The sequence below is a fragment of the Asparagus officinalis genome, chromosome 6, assembly GCF_001876935.1.
Source record: "Asparagus officinalis chromosome 6, Aspof.V1, whole genome shotgun sequence".
Taxonomy (NCBI): Eukaryota; Viridiplantae; Streptophyta; class Magnoliopsida; order Asparagales; family Asparagaceae; genus Asparagus; species Asparagus officinalis.
Window position 1 is genome coordinate 47,548,083 of NC_033799.1, and position 19,377 is coordinate 47,567,459.

A 19,377-nucleotide genomic window follows, 5' to 3' on the forward strand; every position below is an offset into this window, starting at 1 on the left:
GACCTCGGCCCCGTACTCGGTTCTGCTACTGACCTTGATTCTTGCCCTGCTAGCCTCCTGCTGGTGCACTGCGACATTCGGCGGCCCTGTGTCCGAACTTGTGGCAGTGAAAACAAGTACCCTAAAATCTGTGCTGCTGCGACGCCCTCTGATCCTGATGCGGTCCCTTCTTATGAGGGCCTTGCTTCTGCTCCTGTGAACCCTTGCCTTGCTGTTGGGGTCCTCCGAGTCCTTAAAATGGTCTCTTGCCCTTGCACTTATCTCCAGTATATCCTTCTCTAGCATTCCCTTCCTTGCCCTTCTGGAACATAGCCGTCTCAGTCTCCTGTGATATAGCGGCATCAGCTACCTCCCATACTGAATGAAAATGTCGAGACACTAAATAGCGATGTAAGCTTGGGTGAAGCCCCATCAAAAATATCTGAGCTTGTCGCTCCCCAGTTTGCCACATGCCCATAAATCGGTGTAGTCCTACAAACTTGCTCTCATAATCGACTATAGACATGTCTCCCTGCTCCAATCTGGCTAACTCCAACTCCTTCCCGGATTTTGTCGTGGATGATACATATTGTTCGTCAAAGAAATAAATAAAATCCTCCCAGGTGATTGTCATACGCTGCTCCGGTGTGAACTGAAGTCGGTACCACCCTTCGACGTTGCCCTTAAGGCTGAAAGCTGCCAACCTTTGCTTCTGAACTGAATCAACGCCAAGCATCTCTAGAATGCTCCCCACATCCTCCTTCCATTTATAAGTTGCAAGTGAATCTGACGTGCCTTGAAACTCTAGCGCCCTCATCTTCTGGTATCTCTCCACCAAATGGAGCCAAGCCTCCTGCTCTGTGGACCTACTAACAACTGGTGGTGGTGTAACTGCTGGCGACTCCTTTGCAATAGGCACATGTGTTGATGGTGGCGGCATCACTGGAGATGGTGTCACTGGCGGAACCTGATTCACCATCTGCTCCTCAATCGCTACTAACCGGGCTGTAAGCAGTGCTATGAGGTCAATCAGATACTGTGGAGCCTGTTGCGGCTCGAGCTCTGAGCTCTGGATCAGCTTGCCCAGCTCCCTGAGCACGGCTTCCTCTATGACTACGTACTCTTCCTGACATCTAAAATTTCAGGAGGAGAGCTTATAAGACACAATAAATGAGACCCCAAGCAAAATAACGAACATATAGCAATAGGTAAATCGTATCACATATCATTCACATCATACTTTGTACGTCAAGCGAAATAATCCAAACAAGGAAACCCTCATGTATATACCTCGTATCTCAAATTATGAATCGCTAAATACCAACTCCAAATCATATGATTAAAACAATAAGTAAAAGAACAATACATAACCAAACCTCATCTAATACAAATCATATCAAATACCTCACACTACCCTCGGGTAGGTGGCACAGTCACAAGAATAATATTCCAATCAAGGAGAACTCACATAGAATATGCTGTGTATGACAACCTCAGTCTTATACTCTACTCTCGGGGTAAATATCATGGGAGCATGAATGCAGTCTATGTAATCCTCTATCAGAAACAACGATGCTTTTGTAAGGGCTCACAATATCATAAAGCATCACCTACCTTACTCAATCATCCTGTAGAAATAGACATATCACCCTATTCTGAAAAACAATGATGCACAACGGAGTGTAGTCTACTACGGTCTTATTACAGTATACCAACTAACCACCCTGAGTGTAGTCTACCGTGGTCTCATTGCGACATACCAACTAACCCACTCAAGCATCCAAACTATCATGAAATGCAAAATGCATCACCCTCTAACATGACAAATCAAAATATAGAGTTACACACCTCCAAATGCTCATGCGTGCTCAAGCTCCAATATGTGTACCCTCGTATACGATGCACGTATCTCGATGTGTGACTTGTACTTCGTGTGTGCAAAAAAAAAACGTGAAATAAAACTAAGATGCACAAAATAGCCCAAACCAGTCGACCGATCCTATGCCACTAGTCGACTGATGGCATGCATATGACGTGCACAAACAACCCTCATCGGTCGACTGGTGGCCCATGCCCGATCGACTGATCAGAGACAAAACAAAAGCCCTGATTGTCAACATCGGTCAACTGATCTCCTATGATCAGTCGACCGACCGACGCAAAATTCCAGATTCTTTGAAGAAGTTATGTATTCTCAACTATTCAACAAAAACCAAAACTTTTCAATGAAACTCATGTATTAAACTTGTTTAAGGTATATTAGGGTTTATTTTATTGCATGAAATCACGAATACAAATTTTGGAATAAAATTAAAACCCTAACATGTTCATATGTGTAAGATCATCATGAAACATCTAACTTTAATCAAAATTCACATTAAATCACATTCAAAACTTAAACACACATCTGGAAATCTGTTTTATATCTTTTTAAATAAAAACGATTAGATCTTTATATCATACGGTTCAAAAGATATGATCTCTATACATAAACTAGGTTTAGAAATCTGACAAAACTAAATAAAAACATTTAAAAATGGGGGATTGGTTTGGAGGAGATGAAACTCGCCTCAAAACGAGCTGGACTCCCCAAATTTGCAAGAAAGCACGATCCTCCTTCGTCGAAAAGCCCACGATCTCGCCCTCCTCTTGATTTTACTTCTCAAATCTCTCAAAATTCATCAAAATAAACTCTAGGGATTTTGTGGGAAGAGGGTGGCTTTTATTCACGTGAAAATATGAAGAAAAAGAGATTTTTCGGGTATATATACTCATATATATATAGGCAAACCCGAATCAAAACAATAAGACCCGAAACCAAATCCTATCTGAATTCTCGATGCCCGTCGGTCGACTAATCACTTGGCATTAGTCGACCGGCCAGCTCCTATCGGTCGACTGATGCCAAGTGATCAGTCGACCGGCCAGAGACAAAATTTAGCCTATAGGTTTTGTGCACCCGTGTATGTTTTCACTCGTTTACACTTATATACATACTTAATCGATCTCAATCGATTACTAACGTACTCATTCATCAATAAATGATATTTATCATAATAAAACTCATTTAATGTTATTTTTTATAATATTTCAAAATTTACGGGGTTTTACACTAGAGTTGAGGGTTAAGAAGTTGGAGCTTCACCTCTACAAGCAGCGAGGACTCCGCATAGCGACTAGCTACCATCATTGTTTTTCTTCTATTGCTTATGTATGTCTTTCTAATTTTACTAATTTCTAGCTCTTAGGACTCGGTGTTTGTAATCCCGTTGTGGACTCTTAATGAGATGAAGTTGTTAGATCTACATCATAAAACTTGAGATCTAAAACCATATAGCCATGATTAATTCAAAGAGATTAACAAGGATCTAAAAGAGCGGAAGCTTATACCTGAATCCATTGCTTGATCTTGATTTTGGGTTTTGGATCTTCTAACCTTAGGGTTCTCTCTAAAACCGAATTTCTTTAGCTAGATGGGGGTGTAGAGAATTAGAGAATGTAACCCTAGGTTAGGGACCATAACCCCTTATTTATAGATGTTGTACTTTTATAATTTAGCCCCTCAATAAATTACAATTACAACCTGGTATCTGCACATATAACCCCATGACTTATTTAAATACCAAATTAACCCAACTTAATTGATCACTTTAGTGGGTTATCCTGAAAGATAGCAATGCACATTGATTAATCATATGTGCCCACAAATAGATTTATTAGATTAAATCCAACAATCTCCCACTTGGGCACCATATGATTCCTTAAACTGTGTATAACCTTATGAGCTCAAAAATTGCTATCACTGAAATGGTATTTCCGAACAATCTCGTCCATTGACTATATCAATATAGGATCAAAGCGGCCTTCGTCACATTTATCGTGACTCGACCCATCAATGGTCACATATACCAATACAATCAAACGACATAGATCAATCATGGATGTGCAGCATGAAAATTACATGCAATGTGATCAGTACATGTCTATTTTCAACTGGTCCTCCTTAGTGAGGTCAAAACCAAACATAATGTAACAGAGTGTCTTAACTGAAAACTTTATTCTGATCAGACAATACAAACAAACATAAAGCACCACAAATACAAACTCCCACTAAAACATAATATCCTCAAATAATACCACACCCATATGAGCAGTATGCTCATGAAAGACCTTAGGTGGCAGTCCCTTAGTAAGAGGATCAGCTATCATGGAGTTTGTCCCAATGTGCTCTATGGATATCTGTCCACTCTGTACCCTTTCTTTCACAACCAGGAACTTAATGTCAATATGTTTTGACTTAGTTGAGCTCCTGTTGTTATTGGAATACATTACTGCAGATTTATTGTCACAATATAACCTTAGTGGTCTTTCAACATTTTCCAAAATGCGCAGTCCCGTGACAAAATTTCGCAGCCATATTCCCTGATTGGATGCCTCATAGCAAGCTACAAATTCTGCTGCCATAGTGGAGGAAGCTACTAGTGTTTGTTTGACACTTTTCCATGATATAGCTCCTCCTGCTAACATATAAATGTAGCCTGATGTAGACTTCCTGCTATCTTGGCATCCAGCAAAATCAGAGTCCGAATACCCAATGACCTCTAATTTCTCTGATTTTCTGTATGTGAGCATGTAATCTTTTGTTTTCTGAAGATACCTCATAACCCTTTTGACTGCTATCCAATGATCCATACCAGGGTTGCTTAAGTATCTGCCTAACATCCCAACAATGTACGCAATATCCGGACGCGTACATACCTGAGCATACATTAGACTTCCTACAGCCGAAGCATAAGGAATCTTCTGCATTTCCTGAATTTCAAGGTTACCTTTAGGGCACTGATTGAGACTAAACTTGTCTCCTTTAGCAACAGGGGTGTCACCTGGTCTGCAATCTTGCATGCCAAACCTTTTAAGTACCTTATCGATATAGCTCTTTTGTGATAATCCAAGAATACCCCGAGAGCGATCTCGATGTATCTGGATCCCTAATATAAAAGAGGCGTCCCCAAGATCTTTCATCTCAAAATTCTTTGATAGAAATCTCTTGGTTTCGTGCAACATGCCTATATCATTAGTGGCAAGCAAGATGTCATCCACATACAGAACCAGAAAAATATACTTACTCCCACTGAACTTGTGATATACACAGTCATCAACAATGTTCATCTCAAAACCGAACGAGATAACTATTTGTTGAAACTTATGATACCATTGACGAGGAGCTTGCTTGAGTCCATAGATGGATTTCCTTAATTTGCAAACCATATTCTTTGGGTCTCCTGACACAAAGTTTTCTGGTTGCACCATATAAATCATCTCATCAATGTCTCCATTGAGAAATGCAGTCTTAACATCCATCTGATGTAACTCAAGATCATAATGAGCAACAAGTGCCATGATTATTCTGAAAGAGTCTTTCGATGAAACCGGAGAGAAAGTCTCTGTATAATCAATGCCTTCCTTTTGAGTATAGCCTTTAGCCACAAGACGCGCCTTATACCTCTCCACATTACCGTTTGCATCCCGCTTGGTTTTAAAAATCCATTTACAACCAATTGGTTTTGCACCTTCTGGCAATGGGACAAGTTCCCAAACCTTATTGTCTTGCATAGACTTATACTCTTCATTCATGGCATCAATCCACTGTTGAGAGTTAGAACTTTTCATGGCCTGAGAGAAGTTGATTGGATCATCTTCTAACATTCCACTACTTTCCTCATGTTCTTGGAGAAATACAATATAATCATCCGGAATAGCATTTCTCCTTTCTCTCGTGGATCTCCTTAATGGCACTGGTTCTTGAGGTTGTTGAGTTTGTTCTTCTGGAACAGGGAGTTGTTCAACATTATCATCTTGAGGTTCCGGATTTACTTCTTGAGCAACAACAGGTATAGGAACCTGAATATTGTCAAAAGTAACTGTATGGATTGGATCTGAAGCCAATTCCTCCTCAAAACTAATGTCTCTAACCTTATTTCTCCCCCCAAACTCAACATCCTCAAAGAATGTTGCTGTTCCCGTCTCAAAAATATTCCTTATAGTGGGATCATAAAACTTATAGCCCCTAGAGCGATCAGGGTACCCAATAAAGTAGCTGCTAACTGTTTTGGAGTCCAATTTCTTTTCATTTGGCCTATAAGGCCTTGCCTCAGCTGGACATCCCCAAATATGTAAATGCTTTAAACTGGGCTTTCGACCAGTCCAAAGCTCATAAGGTGTTTTAGCAACTGCTTTACTTGGTACTCTATTCAGAATGTAAGCTGCTGTCTTAAGTGCTTCTCCCCAGAGTGACTCTGGTAAAGAAGAATGAGCAATCATACTTCTTACCATATCCTTAAGAGTCCTGTTTCGTCTTTCAGCTACACCATTCATGCTAGGTGAACCCGGCATAGTGTACTGTGGGACGATACCGCATTCCTCTAGGTATCTAGCAAATGGTCCTGGACGTTGTTCACCTGAACCATCATATCTACCGTAGTACTCACCACCACGATCAGATCTGACGGTTTTAATTCTTCTGTTGAGTTGATTCTCAACTTCAGCTTTATAGGCTTTGAACATGTCCAGAGACTCAGATTTTTCATGAATAAGATATAGGTGCCCATAACGTGAGTAATCGTCTATGAATGATATAAAATATTGTTGACCATTCCAGGATTCCGTAGGGAATGGCCCACAAATATCCGTATGTATCAATTCTAAGACATCCGAAGATCTGTTGGCACCTAATCTCTTCACTTTGGTCTGTTTTCCCTTGATACATTCAACACATACGTCGAAGTCCGAAAAATCAAGGGAATCCAAAATGCCATCAGACACAAGACGCTCAACTCTACCTTTTGAGATATGACCTAAGCGCTTATGCCATAATGTCGCCGAATTTTCCTTATTTAATTTACGCTTAGTACCACGTGATTCCACATGCAAGGATTCATTGTAAGAAGCAATTGTATCAAGCAAATATAGGTTGTCATAAATACTCAAGTAACCGGTTCCCACAACATTTGAATTAAAAGATAAACTGAATTGACTGTTTCCAAATGAACAAGAATAACCTGATTTGTCCAATACAGAAACAGAAACCAAATTCCGTCTAAAAGACGGTACTACAAAAGTATCTTTTAAATCCAAATAATAACCAGTTCCTAACAACAACCTAAAGTGCCCAATTGCTTCCACATCTACCGATTGTCCGTCGCCCACAAAGATGTGTCTTTCAACATCACTTGGCTTTCGGTAGCTCAGGCAACCCTGCATAGAAACACTTATGTGAGTAGTAGCACCAGAGTCTAACCACCAAGTGTTTCTAGGTACTGAAGCTAAATTAACCTCAGAACAGACCAAACTAATATAAAAGAGGCGTCCCCAAGATCTTTCATCTCAAAATTCTTTGATAGAAATCTCTTGGTTTCGTGCAACATGCCTATATCATTAGTGGCAAGCAAGATGTCATCCACATACAGAACCAGAAAAATATACTTACTCCCACTGAACTTGTGATATACACAGTCATCAACAATGTTCATCTCAAAACCGAACGAGATAACTATTTGTTGAAACTTATGATACCATTGACGAGGAGCTTGCTTGAGTCCATAGATGGATTTCCTTAATTTGCAAACCATATTCTTTGGGTCTCCTGACACAAAGTTTTCTGGTTGCACCATATAGATCATCTCATCAATGTCGCCATTGAGAAATGTTGTCTTAACATCCATCTGATGTAACTCAAGATCATAATGAGCAACAAGTGCCATGATTATTCTGAAAGAGTCTTTCGATGAAACCGGAGAGAAAGTCTCTGTATAATCAATGCCTTCCTTTTGAGTATAGCCTTTAGCCACAAGACGTGCCTTATACCTCTCCACATTACCATTTGCATCCCGCTTGGTTTTAAAAATCCATTTACAACCAATTGGTTTTGCACCTTCTGGTAATGGGACAAGTTCCTAAACCTTATTGTCTTGCATAGACTTGTACTCTTCATTCATGGCATCAATCCACTGTTGAGAGTTAGAACTTTTCATGGCCTGAGAGAAGTTGATTGGATCATCTTCTAACATTCCACTACTTTCCTCATGTTCTTGGAGAATCATCCGGAATAGCATTTCTCCTTTCTCTCGTGGATCTCCTTAATGGCACTGGTTGTTGAGTTTGTTCTTCTGGAACAGGGAGTTGTTCAACATTATCATCTTGAGGTTCCGGATTTACTTCTTGAGCAACAACAGGTATAGGAACCTGAATATTGTCAAAAGTAACTGTATGGATTGGATCTGAAGCCAATTCCTCCTCAAAACTAATGTCTCTAACCTTATTTCTCCCCCCAAACTCAACATCCTCAAAGAATGTTGCTGTTCCCGTCTCAAAAATATTCCTTATAGTGGGATCATAAAACTTATAGCCCCTAGAGCGTTCAGAGTATCCAATAAAGTAGCTGCTAACTGTTTTGGAGTCCAATTTCTTTTCATTTGGCCTATAAGGCCTTGCCACAGCTGGACATCCCCAAATATGTAAATGCTTTAAACTGGGCTTTCGACCAGTCCAAAGCTCATAAGGTGTTTTAGCAACTGCTTTACTTGGTACTCTATTCAGAATGTAAGCTGCTGTCTTAAGTGCTTCTCCCCAGAGTGACTCTGGTAAAGAAGAATGAGCAATCATACTTCTTACCATATCCTTAAGAGTCCTGTTTCGTCTTTCAGCTACACCATTCATGCTAGGTGAACCCGGCATAGTGTACTGTGGGACGATACCGCATTCCTCTAGGTATCTAGCAAATGATCCTGGACGTTGTTCACCTGAACCATCATATCTACCGTAGTACTCACCACCACGATCAGATCTGACGGTTTTAATTCTTCTGTTGAGTTGATTCTCAACTTCAGCTTTATAGGCTTTGAACATGTCCAGAGACTCAGATTTTTCATGAATAAGATATAGGTGCCCATAACGTGAGTAATCGTCTATGAATGATATAAAATATTGTTGACCATTCCAGGATTCCGTAGGGAATGGCCCACAAATATCCGTATGTATCAATTCTAAGACATCCGAAGATCTGTTGGCACCTAATCTTTTCACTTTGGTCTGTTTTCCCTTGATACATTCAACACATACGTCGAAGTCCGAAAAATCAAGGGAATCCAAAATGCCATCAGACACAAGACGCTCAACTCTACCTTTTGAGATATGACCTAAGCGCTTATGCCATAATGTCGCCGAATTTTCCTTATTTAATTTACGCTTAGTACCACGTGATTCCACATGCAAGGATTCATTGTAAGAAGCAATTGTATCAAGCAAATATAGGTTGTCATAAATACTCAAGTAACCGGTTCCCACAACATTTGAATTAAAAGATAAACTGAATTGACTGTTTCCAAATGAACAAGAATAACCTGATTTGTCCAATACAGAAACAGAAACCAAATTCCGTCTAAAAGACGGTACTACAAAAGTATCTTTTAAATCCAAATAATAACCAGTTCCTAACAACAACCTAAAGTGCCCAATTGCTTCCACATCTACCGATTGTCCGTCGCCCACAAAGATGTGTCTTTCAACATCACTTGGCTTTCGGTAGCTCATGCAACCCTGCATAGAAACACTTATGTGAGTAGTAGCACCAGAGTCTAACCACCAAGTGTTTCTAGGTACTGAAGCTAAATTAACCTCAGAACAGACCAAAGCAAGGAACGTACCCTTATTATCACGCCAGGCGTGATATTTTGTACAGTCCTTCTTTACATGTCCAGGCTTCTTACAGAAGAAACAACCCTGATTATCCTTATGTTGTTTCTTCTCAACTGGACCCTTAGCAGCTTCCTTATCATTCTTCCTTTTCTTGCCCTTATCCTTAGAGGCATAGGCCAAATGAGCACTTTCTGTCTTATCTTGCTTCAACCTGTCTTCTTCTTGCACACAGTATGAAATGAGCTCATTTAGAGTCCATTTCTCCTTTTGACAGTTATAACTGACCTTAAATTGGTTAAACTGTGCAGGAAGAGACAACAAAACCAGATGCACTAATAACTCGTCACAAAGATCGAGTTTAAGTGCCTTAAGCTTTGAAGCAATATGAGACATTTCCATAATGTACTCCCTGATATTTCCTTTGCCCTTATACTTCATTGAAATCAAGCGAGCTAAAAGCGTGCTTGTTTCTACCTTATCGTTTTTCGCAAAACGCTTCTCAATTTCGGCAAGGAAATCTTTAGCCTTAGTAATCCCTTCGGATTCTATGCCCCTGAAGGCTTCCGGAACGCCGCGCTTAATGATCATAAGACTCATGCGATTTGAACGCTCCCACTTCTCATGCTCCTTCTTTGCATCAGGAGTGCTATCCGCATTGAGAGGTTGGGGTTGTTCAGTTCTTAATGCATAGTCAAGATCCATGCAGCCAAGAACAATTAATATGTTCTCTTTCCAAACCTTGAAGTTTGTCCCATTTAGCATGGGAATTGAGTTGATGTTAGCAGAAATTGTTGCAGCAGATGCATTAGCTGAAATAAAACAAAAATGCTCACATCAATAACCATAATCAATAAAATTCAAATAATGACAATCCCCATCCAAGATACCGGCACAACATTAATATCAAGTCTTTGGACAGTAATATTAACTTGTAAGTGATACCTTGTTGCAATGATCAAACATTGACAATAACTCATGTCAAATAATGAAACTATCTTTGGATCGATTCATTATTCACATGTAAACCTTATAATTGTCACACGCTTATCATCGCAGATGTGTATACAGTCTAAATAAATATTAACCTTCCTTTGGGCCGATTAAATATTTACACGAAAGCATACACACAAACATCTCACATTCCTCATGAACAATCTACACAAGAGAGGTTACTTTGGCAACTTCTTGTTTCAATTAATCAATTGGAGTGAGAGACAACCTTAATACCTTAGTGTCATAATATTTGAATTAAATAATTGATTAAAAACCAAATTAGATTTAAATTAAAAAGTTTTAATTTAAATCAACTGAATTTCCAAAAACTTAATTGGGGTCTCACAGCTTAATTAGGGCCCATAACTTAATTGAATAAATTAAGTATACCAAAGTGGACCCATGAAAAGCCGAGGCTTAACCATAATGAACACGAAGTTCCCTTAACTTCGAACGCGAGGTTCGACTGTATTGAGTACGAGACTCACTTAAGCACGAACGCGAGGTTCGTCTGAAAATGAACGAACGCGAGGTTCGTTTGATAAAAGAACGCGAGGTTCAACTTGGGCACGAACGCGAGGTTCGTTAAAAAAAAAATGAACGCGAGGTTCAACTGAAGTACGAACGCGAGGTTCGTCTGAAGTACGAACGCGAGGTTCGTCTGAAGTACGAACGCGAGGTTCGTCTGAAGTACGAACGCGAGGTTCGTCTGAAGTTCGAACGCGAGGCTCGACTGAAGCACGAACGCGAGGTTCGTCAAAATTGAGCTTGACGCTCACCTGAGTTGAACGCGAGGTTCACCTTAGAACGAACGCGAGGTTCGTTAAAATTGAGCTTGACGCTCACCTGAGTTGAACGCGAGGTTCACCTTAGAACGAACGCGAGGTTCGTTGAGCGCGAAGCTCGGTTAAAATTGAACGAACGCGAGGTTCGTTTGAGGTAACCACCTCCTTAATTTTCGCCATGAACCTTTAGGGTTTCAAATTGAAACCGCCGCCGTCAAACCCAAAAAATCTTTGATTTTTATTTTCAAAACAGATCCAGAATTGGAAAAAATTGAAGAAAAATTTTCCAAAAACTTTTCGCCACTGTTCATCCGAACCCAAAAAATTTTACTGTTCATCCGAACCCAAAAAATTGAATCTTTAACCAGAGATTTAAGATCAAAAACCCAATAAAACTTAAATCCCTAAGAATTAATCAAGGTGGCTCTGATACCACTTGTTAGATCTACATCATAAAACTTGAGATCTAAAACCATATAGCCATGATTAATTCAAAGAGATTAACAAGGATCTAAAAGAGCGGAAGCTTATACCTGAATCCATTGCTTGATCTTGATTTTGGGTTTTGGATCTTCTAACCTTAGGGTTCTCTCTAAAACCGAATTTCTCTAGCTAGATGGGGGTGTAGAGAATTAGAGAATGTAACCCTAGGTTAGGGACCATAACCCCTTATTTATAGATGTTGTACTTTTGTAATTTAGCCCCTCAATAAATTACAATTACAACCTGGTATCTGCACATATAACCCCATGACTTATTTAAATACCAAATTAACCCAACTTAATTGATCACTTTAGTGGGTTATCCTGAAAGATAGCAATACACATTGATTAATCATATGTGCCCACAAATAGATTTATTAGATTAAATCCAGCAGAAGTTGTTTTAATGTTCCACACTCTACTTGGCTTGTTTAGATTTTGGATGCTTCGATCGTTTTATGTTGTCATATGTTATGAATGATTTCTATTGCATAGTAACCTTTTGGTTTTGGTGAGTACAACCAAATAACCTATCACTATGCATAATCTCTTAGTTGTTCGTTGTTGCATATGTCCGCATCCACGAACTATTTGTGAATCGGGCACATGCGGATCACACACCTTGTAGACATTTAGTGTGAGCCAACTGCGTGCTCCTTGCGATTCTATGGAGAGAACTCAGGTCGGGCAGATGGTGGTATCGTTAGTGCAGAAATAATTGTTTGTATGCCCATCCCCTTTAATTGCCCACTTAATCACGTCTTGGGTAGCACAATCACGCCACATGGCAATCGTCGGTTAGATTCCTTTCTTTATAAATAGAGGATGAGTGGTACCTCCTTAATATGTGCAGTCCTCTTTTCTTTCCTTCTTCCTTTGTTTTTTCTTCCCTCTTAAGTGATGTAGACAGGCGGCGCTGGACCTTCAAAATGCCTTCGTTAGTCAGCGAAGCTTAAGACAGTGCTTGCAATGATTTCTACCTCAATATCGCTATGGGAACAAGTCTATGATCTAGTGAACAAATTTTGGCACCTCTATCATGTAGCGAGCAGTATTTCAAGTCTGTTTTATTGCAATTAACTCAGATTATAACAATTAAAACAAAAAAAATTATTTAAACTGGGTTCTTTTCTGTGTGCCAATAGAGCATCGATCTTGTACTTAGTTGACGGTCTGACTAAGATAATAGGTCTTTTGCTGTTGATGATTACTATTCTCTTAGAAGATAGTGCAGTCTTCTCTTGATAAAGAGATTAAAAAAAACCGAATACCACCTTCGCCTCTATTCTTGTGTTTGCATGTTATCTAGTCTTTCGCATGTCTGATGATCTCCGAGCAAATAGATGCTATTTAACTCGAAGAGATATTAACGGATTTTTTCTCCCAAGGATTGTTGATTAAGCTAGATAACTGGCTAAAGAAAATGAATCCTTTCTCACAAGGATCATTGATTGAGCCAGATAATTACCTGATAATAATGATCTATGAAGATCAATGAGAATGGAGGAAAGTTGGGCTATTTGTCGATGTAGCCTCTAAATCTCTCGTTCTCTCTCTTTTCTCAATGGCAGGAAGTCTAGACAAGAACAATGTTAAACCCAAAACCTTTCCTCCGCCCCCCTTTGCTTCCTGTTGATCATGCCTACTTCTAGGCTTAAAAGCATTAAGGAGTGAGTTAGTGGGCCTTAACTCACCGTGAATGGGTGCGTTAGTGGTCATTAACTCCCCTTTAAAGGGGTGCGTTAGTGGTCATTAACTCCCATTAAATGGGTGAGTTAGTAGGGTGAACCGTTTTCTTAAGAGTAGCTTCTGAAAATAGTTATAGACGAGGTTTACCAATAATGGCCATTGATGAAGTTCGCCAATAATGGCCATGGGTGAAGTTCGCCAATAACGGTCATGAGCATACTTCGCCAAAATGGAGGTAGTCCACTTTTTTTGAAATGTGGGTGACGTAGTCCACATGGGCTATTAGACAAAGCTTGCTTTAGCGAGCCTTGCTGAGACTTCTACGAGTTTCACTGCAGCTTCAACGAACTTCACCATACCTTCAGCAAACTTCGTTGTGTGGCCTACGTGGACTATTTGGGCGAAGCTCATTTTAGGTGAATTTTCACTTGAAGCTTCACTTTGACTTGGTCTTGAAAGCGAGCTTCCTTATGACTTGGGCGAGCTTCACTTTGGCTTGGACAAGCTTTGTTGATAAGTTTAGATTTAACTCAGAATCTGACTTGAACTCATTTAATGACTCGGCCGACTTGAGAACGCCTTTCGACTCAGCCTAGAGTTTGTACTGGAGACGCTTTTTGACCTGGACTCAAAATCTGACTTGAGGACGCCTTTTGACTTGTCCATGAGTCTAATTTGAGGATTGACTCAAGCTTAGGTCATCTTTAGCTTGGATGCAGTCATGTTCGCATGTGATCTTTGTTGTAGCCTACAATAGGCTGATGCTTGAGCCCATCTAAAGTGTTTAGCCCATGGCTATTCATTTCTTACACTTGGACTTAGCATTGGTCTAAAGGAATATATTCTAACCAACTACAATACCCCCTAAAGTTTTTATGATCATGTATTCAAACTTGTAATAGGGAACAAAGTACTTTGAATAATCGTCGGAGGTGTACTAATGAGCGTAGCTTTGGTTGTCTTTCTTAGGCTGAACATATCTCCATTTGACCACTTGGATGCTAGAGGTATATTGTTGAACATGGCTTTTTATTGTTGAACTCATCTTGGTTGAATGCGAGGTTGCATTTTGAAGTGTTTGTTGTTGAGATTCCATCCAATTTTGTATTTGGAACCGATAATTGGAGCGAAGCTATTGGAACGTATCCGAATGTTTGCATAGCTACTGGAGCGTGGCTGAACGTTGGTGTAGCTATTGAAGCATAGCTAGATCTTGGTGCAACTATTGAAGCGTAGCTGAATATTGGCATAACTTCTGGAGTGTAGTCAGATATTGGCATAACTACTGGAGTACCACTGAATGTTAGCATAATTGTCGGAGTGTAGCTGGATGTTATCATTGCTGTTGGAGTGTAGTCGGATGTTAGCGTTGTTGTTGGAGTGTAGTCGGATGTTGGCATAACTATTTGGAGCTTAGCCGAATATTTAACCATAGTTTATACTCGTATGTAGTTGGAGTGTTCTATCATCTCGACCAAGCTAGGGAGATTTGTGGTGTCAACAGTTTAGGCTCTTGTGTAGTTGGAGTGCAGAAAATAGTTTTGTACTCACGTACCTGTTGGAGTCTATAGAGTTTAATCTCTTAAGGCGTTGAAGCATGGAGAAACAATGTATACTAGTATATTAATCGAAGAGTAGGGAGCAGTTTAACCTCGTATACGAGCCGGAGGTTAGGAAGCAGTTTAATCTTATAATCCCATTAGAGGTTAGGAGACAATTTAACCTCATAATCCCATTGGAGGTTAGGAGAGATCGATAGAGGTGTAATGTTAACGTATCAGGTTTGTAGATTGGTATTGTTCAGATGTGTAATGTTAAAATAACAGTACTAAGAAATTTTTACAGAGGTGTAATGTTAATGTGCTAAGTGAAATGACCAACAGAGGTGTAGTGTTAACCAGTCACTTTTTGAAGGAAGATTGATAGAGGTATAATGTTAACGTATCAAATAGGACAACCGACAAAGGTGTAATGTTAACCAGTTATGTTCGAAAGAGTCCGAGGGATGACTACCATTAGGAATTGTAGTGTTAACTTAGCGGTAGAAAATTGGTGGCAGTGTAATATTAATTAATTGATTTTTTTGGCAAAGAAAATTGACAGAGGTGTAATGTTAACTGGTCGAATTTAAAAAAACAAGCCAATAGTGGTGAAATGTTAGTCAGTCAACGAAAGGACCCAACAGAGGTGTAATGTTGACGATCAGATCATTGGGGTGGAAACCATTTAGAGATGTAATGTTAACATGATAGTGGTAATATATTTGAAGTCAAGCAAAGGTGTGGTGTTAACTTAATGATTCGTTGGGGATTTGGAGTCAAGCATAGGTGTAGTGTTAACTTGATGACTCGTTGGGTATTTTGATTGGGATTTTAGATCAGGATGATCAATATTTACGGTTAGAGGACGAAACTTAAACATGACTGAAATATCTGTGGGAGATAATAGCGGCTAGAAATCAACAGTAATATTTTTTAAGAAATTTCTCATTGATTAGCACCATAAGCCTATTACCATTTGGGTCAATTAGGAGATATGCTCCATTTGAGTAAACTATCTCTACTACAAATGGGCCTTCCCATTTGGGTTAGAATTTTCCTTTAGTCTTGGGTGTCATGACCATAGGTCGACGAACAGCTAAGACTAGGTCACCTTCTTTGAAGAATCGCTCCTTGAATCTTGTATTGAGGGCTCTCGAGATCCGTGACTGGTAGATCTCAATTTATTACTAAGCTCTGACTCTCAAGTCATCTAGCACCTCTATCTATTCGAGACGATTTTGATGGTATTCCTCAGTCAGAGTGATTCTTAATGATGGCATCTGAATGTCCAATAGTATCACGGCTTCACATGCATATATTAAGGAAAAATGCATGGTGCCTATTGAAAAATGCGAACTGTTCTCTAATAGGACCGTAGACACTCTCCGAGCTTTTCATCCCAATCTCATTTGTTAGAAGAGACGAATTTTTTCATAAGCTTGATAATGGTTGATAATCACATTTTAATAACATTTTTTATGCCATCATTATCTATTTTTATCAATAAATATACCACTAATAATATGTTTTATTTTAATGTGTAGGTTAATGAAGAATTAAGAATAAAAGCCAAAAGACTCTAACTTCCTTATTTTCTACCATTTATTGAAGCCCAAATATGAGGACAAAAGAAGGGCAAGAAAGCTCAAGGATCCATGAAGAAATCGGGTCAAGAAATCAAAAAAAAAAAAAACAATCTGTCGAGAACCAATCAGTCGGCTAAACGATTGGTCAATCGGTCGGCCAACTAATTGGTAGTCGACTAAAATAGATTTGTGGATGGATTTTAATTCTTGTTCTCCAAGTTTCATCCAAGGGTCCTTATTCATTGCTGTAGGCTATAAATAGGGGTAGAAAGTGAGGGGTTAGGGTGTGAAAATTTTTGTAAAAACTTATTTTGGAGAGGAGGGTTACTCTTAATTAAGAAGACCTTCTACAATTATAACTTTTTGTTGTAATTAATAAAAGAATTTTTTTTCACATCTTCATATTTTTCTTTTTTTCTCTTTGTTTGATCATGAAGATGAAGATGAGATGATGATGAAGATTAAGATGAAGATTTGCCTTCATCAAGAGGCTAGAACCCTCTTGGAATGTAAATTTTCTCTTTTATCTTTTATCTTGTAATAATTTTCTTTTTCTTGTTTTAGATTTTTTTTTGATGCACTTACTTTCATGTCTTTACTTCGTAGTATAGATTTATTTTCTTGCATAGCTTAGATTCTATTTTCTTGCACTTGTCTTTATTTTCATTCTTTTTCTTTTATTTTCTTTACTATAGATTTTATTTCTTTGTTTCATTTTCTAAGATGTGAAACTAAATTCTTGTAGGAATTCTAGAATTATATGAAACTAGTTTACTATCTTTTATAATTTGTGGATTATTCTCTTGTGCTTAAAATGATCATGCTTAGGATAATCAACTAGAGAACTAATTGGTAGAAGAAGAATTGGATAACCTATGCTTGCCTTGAATGGTAGGATATGGTATGCTAATGAATTCAAGAATTACTATCTATTTGTTGTTCTTTTCATGAGTATTAATTTTGCTTGGATGATAATAGTAAAGTGGCTAGTGAATTCAATTCTAGATTCCTAATATCTCTAATTGAATCCTCCATCTTTTACTCCTTGATTTTCTTCTTTTTTGATTTTCCTTTATTCTTGATTTTTTTTTTCTTTCTTGATTTTATTTTCCTTTAATTCTCTCTCCCCTCACAATCTTATTTTATTTTTATTTGCATATATTCACAAACACTCTCTTTATCTCTCAACAAATCACACTTTCATGATGCCTAATTGTCACACACACAACATAAGAATCACTTTTGATTAATTCCTACAACACCTTTCTCGTGGGATTTGACATTTTTTCTATACTATAACTTGATAGTTGTGCATTTGTAACTTTTGGTTATCATTTTTACCCTATCAAGTTTTTGGCGCCGTTGCCGGGGAAGGTGCTAATAAGTAGGATTTTTCTATTTTGGTTCTTTAATTTGTGTGTTTTCTTGTGAAAGAACCATTTTGAAGATTTAAGATCAAGGATTGGAGATCAAAGAATGAAAATATGCTTGTGGTAACACTTCTTTCTAGTATTTTCACTTCCACCTCTTTTAGTTAGTTTCTCACAAGTAGAAACAATTAGGGTCTTTAAAAAAAATTTACTTTTGTCGATCATAATAAAATTCACCCTCCACTTGGACATTTACTAACAAGATGATAAATTCAAACAAGAGCTCTCTTTCTCATTGTTTGATTGTTGACCTTAATTAAAAAATAAAAAGATTTTATTTTTTTCATCCTTTTATAGTTGCTTTTAATTCCTAGGGTTGCATTGCATATAATAGTAGGAATTCACCAAAGTGATTTGAGCATCTTGATTTGACACTTACTTAAAAATATTCTTAAGGGAAAAACCTCTAATCAAGATAAGGTGAGGGATTTTATCACCCTTTTCTTAGCCCACAAATCACTAATGTCTCACTGCACAAATCCAAGCCTTTTAAAACTCATTATATGTTATCCCCTAAGGACTTGAGCTATTAAGAAACAAGAAATCCTTAAGTGAACATGTTTAAGTTTACTTGAATCCGTTGGTGTCTAAGGCAAGGTTTAAGAGTTGCGAAAACGCTCCGCAAGGAACGATGTACTTAATTAATCTTTGATTTCTCTCTAGTACTATCCTTACCTGGCTAATTAACCGAGTAAACTTTAATCTTTTCGCTAAGGGAGTTTTTGGTTAGGAGCTGGTCTAGCTGGGTTTAGGATTAATTCTAGAATTTGGAGTGATTGACACAGCTGATTGCTTTTGATTTGTTTTAGTTAGGTTTTTCTTTTATCTTTCTCCTCCTTCTCATTATCTTTTAGAATTTTTTTAGTTTTCCTTAAAAAAACTAATTTTTGTTTTTCTTAAAATTTCTTTTCAGATTAAAAAAAAACAAACAAAAAGAATTTGCCTTGGTGTATGCAAGGTTGGATTAAGGATAATACCAATCACTTAATTTGTTTTGAACCAATTTTCAAAGAAATGGATAATCCTAATCCACCCGTTCTTCAAGATATGCGTTACCCAACTAGGAGTGCAATCCTATCTTGCATTAAGCTATTCGAGGTAAATGGAACTAATTTTGAGCTTAGACCGTATTACATAAACATGCTTCCAAAATTCTTAGGAAATGAAGCTGAAGACGCTTATATCTTTATCTTTGAGTT

General features: G+C 38.3%; 1 protein-coding gene across 1 annotated transcript; it reads right to left on the bottom strand.

The window, feature by feature from the left end:
* LOC109846140 lies at positions 233-796 on the bottom strand. The gene has a single exon (XM_020415364.1). The coding sequence runs from the start codon at positions 794-796 to the stop codon at positions 233-235; it is 564 nt and encodes a 187-aa protein (XP_020270953.1).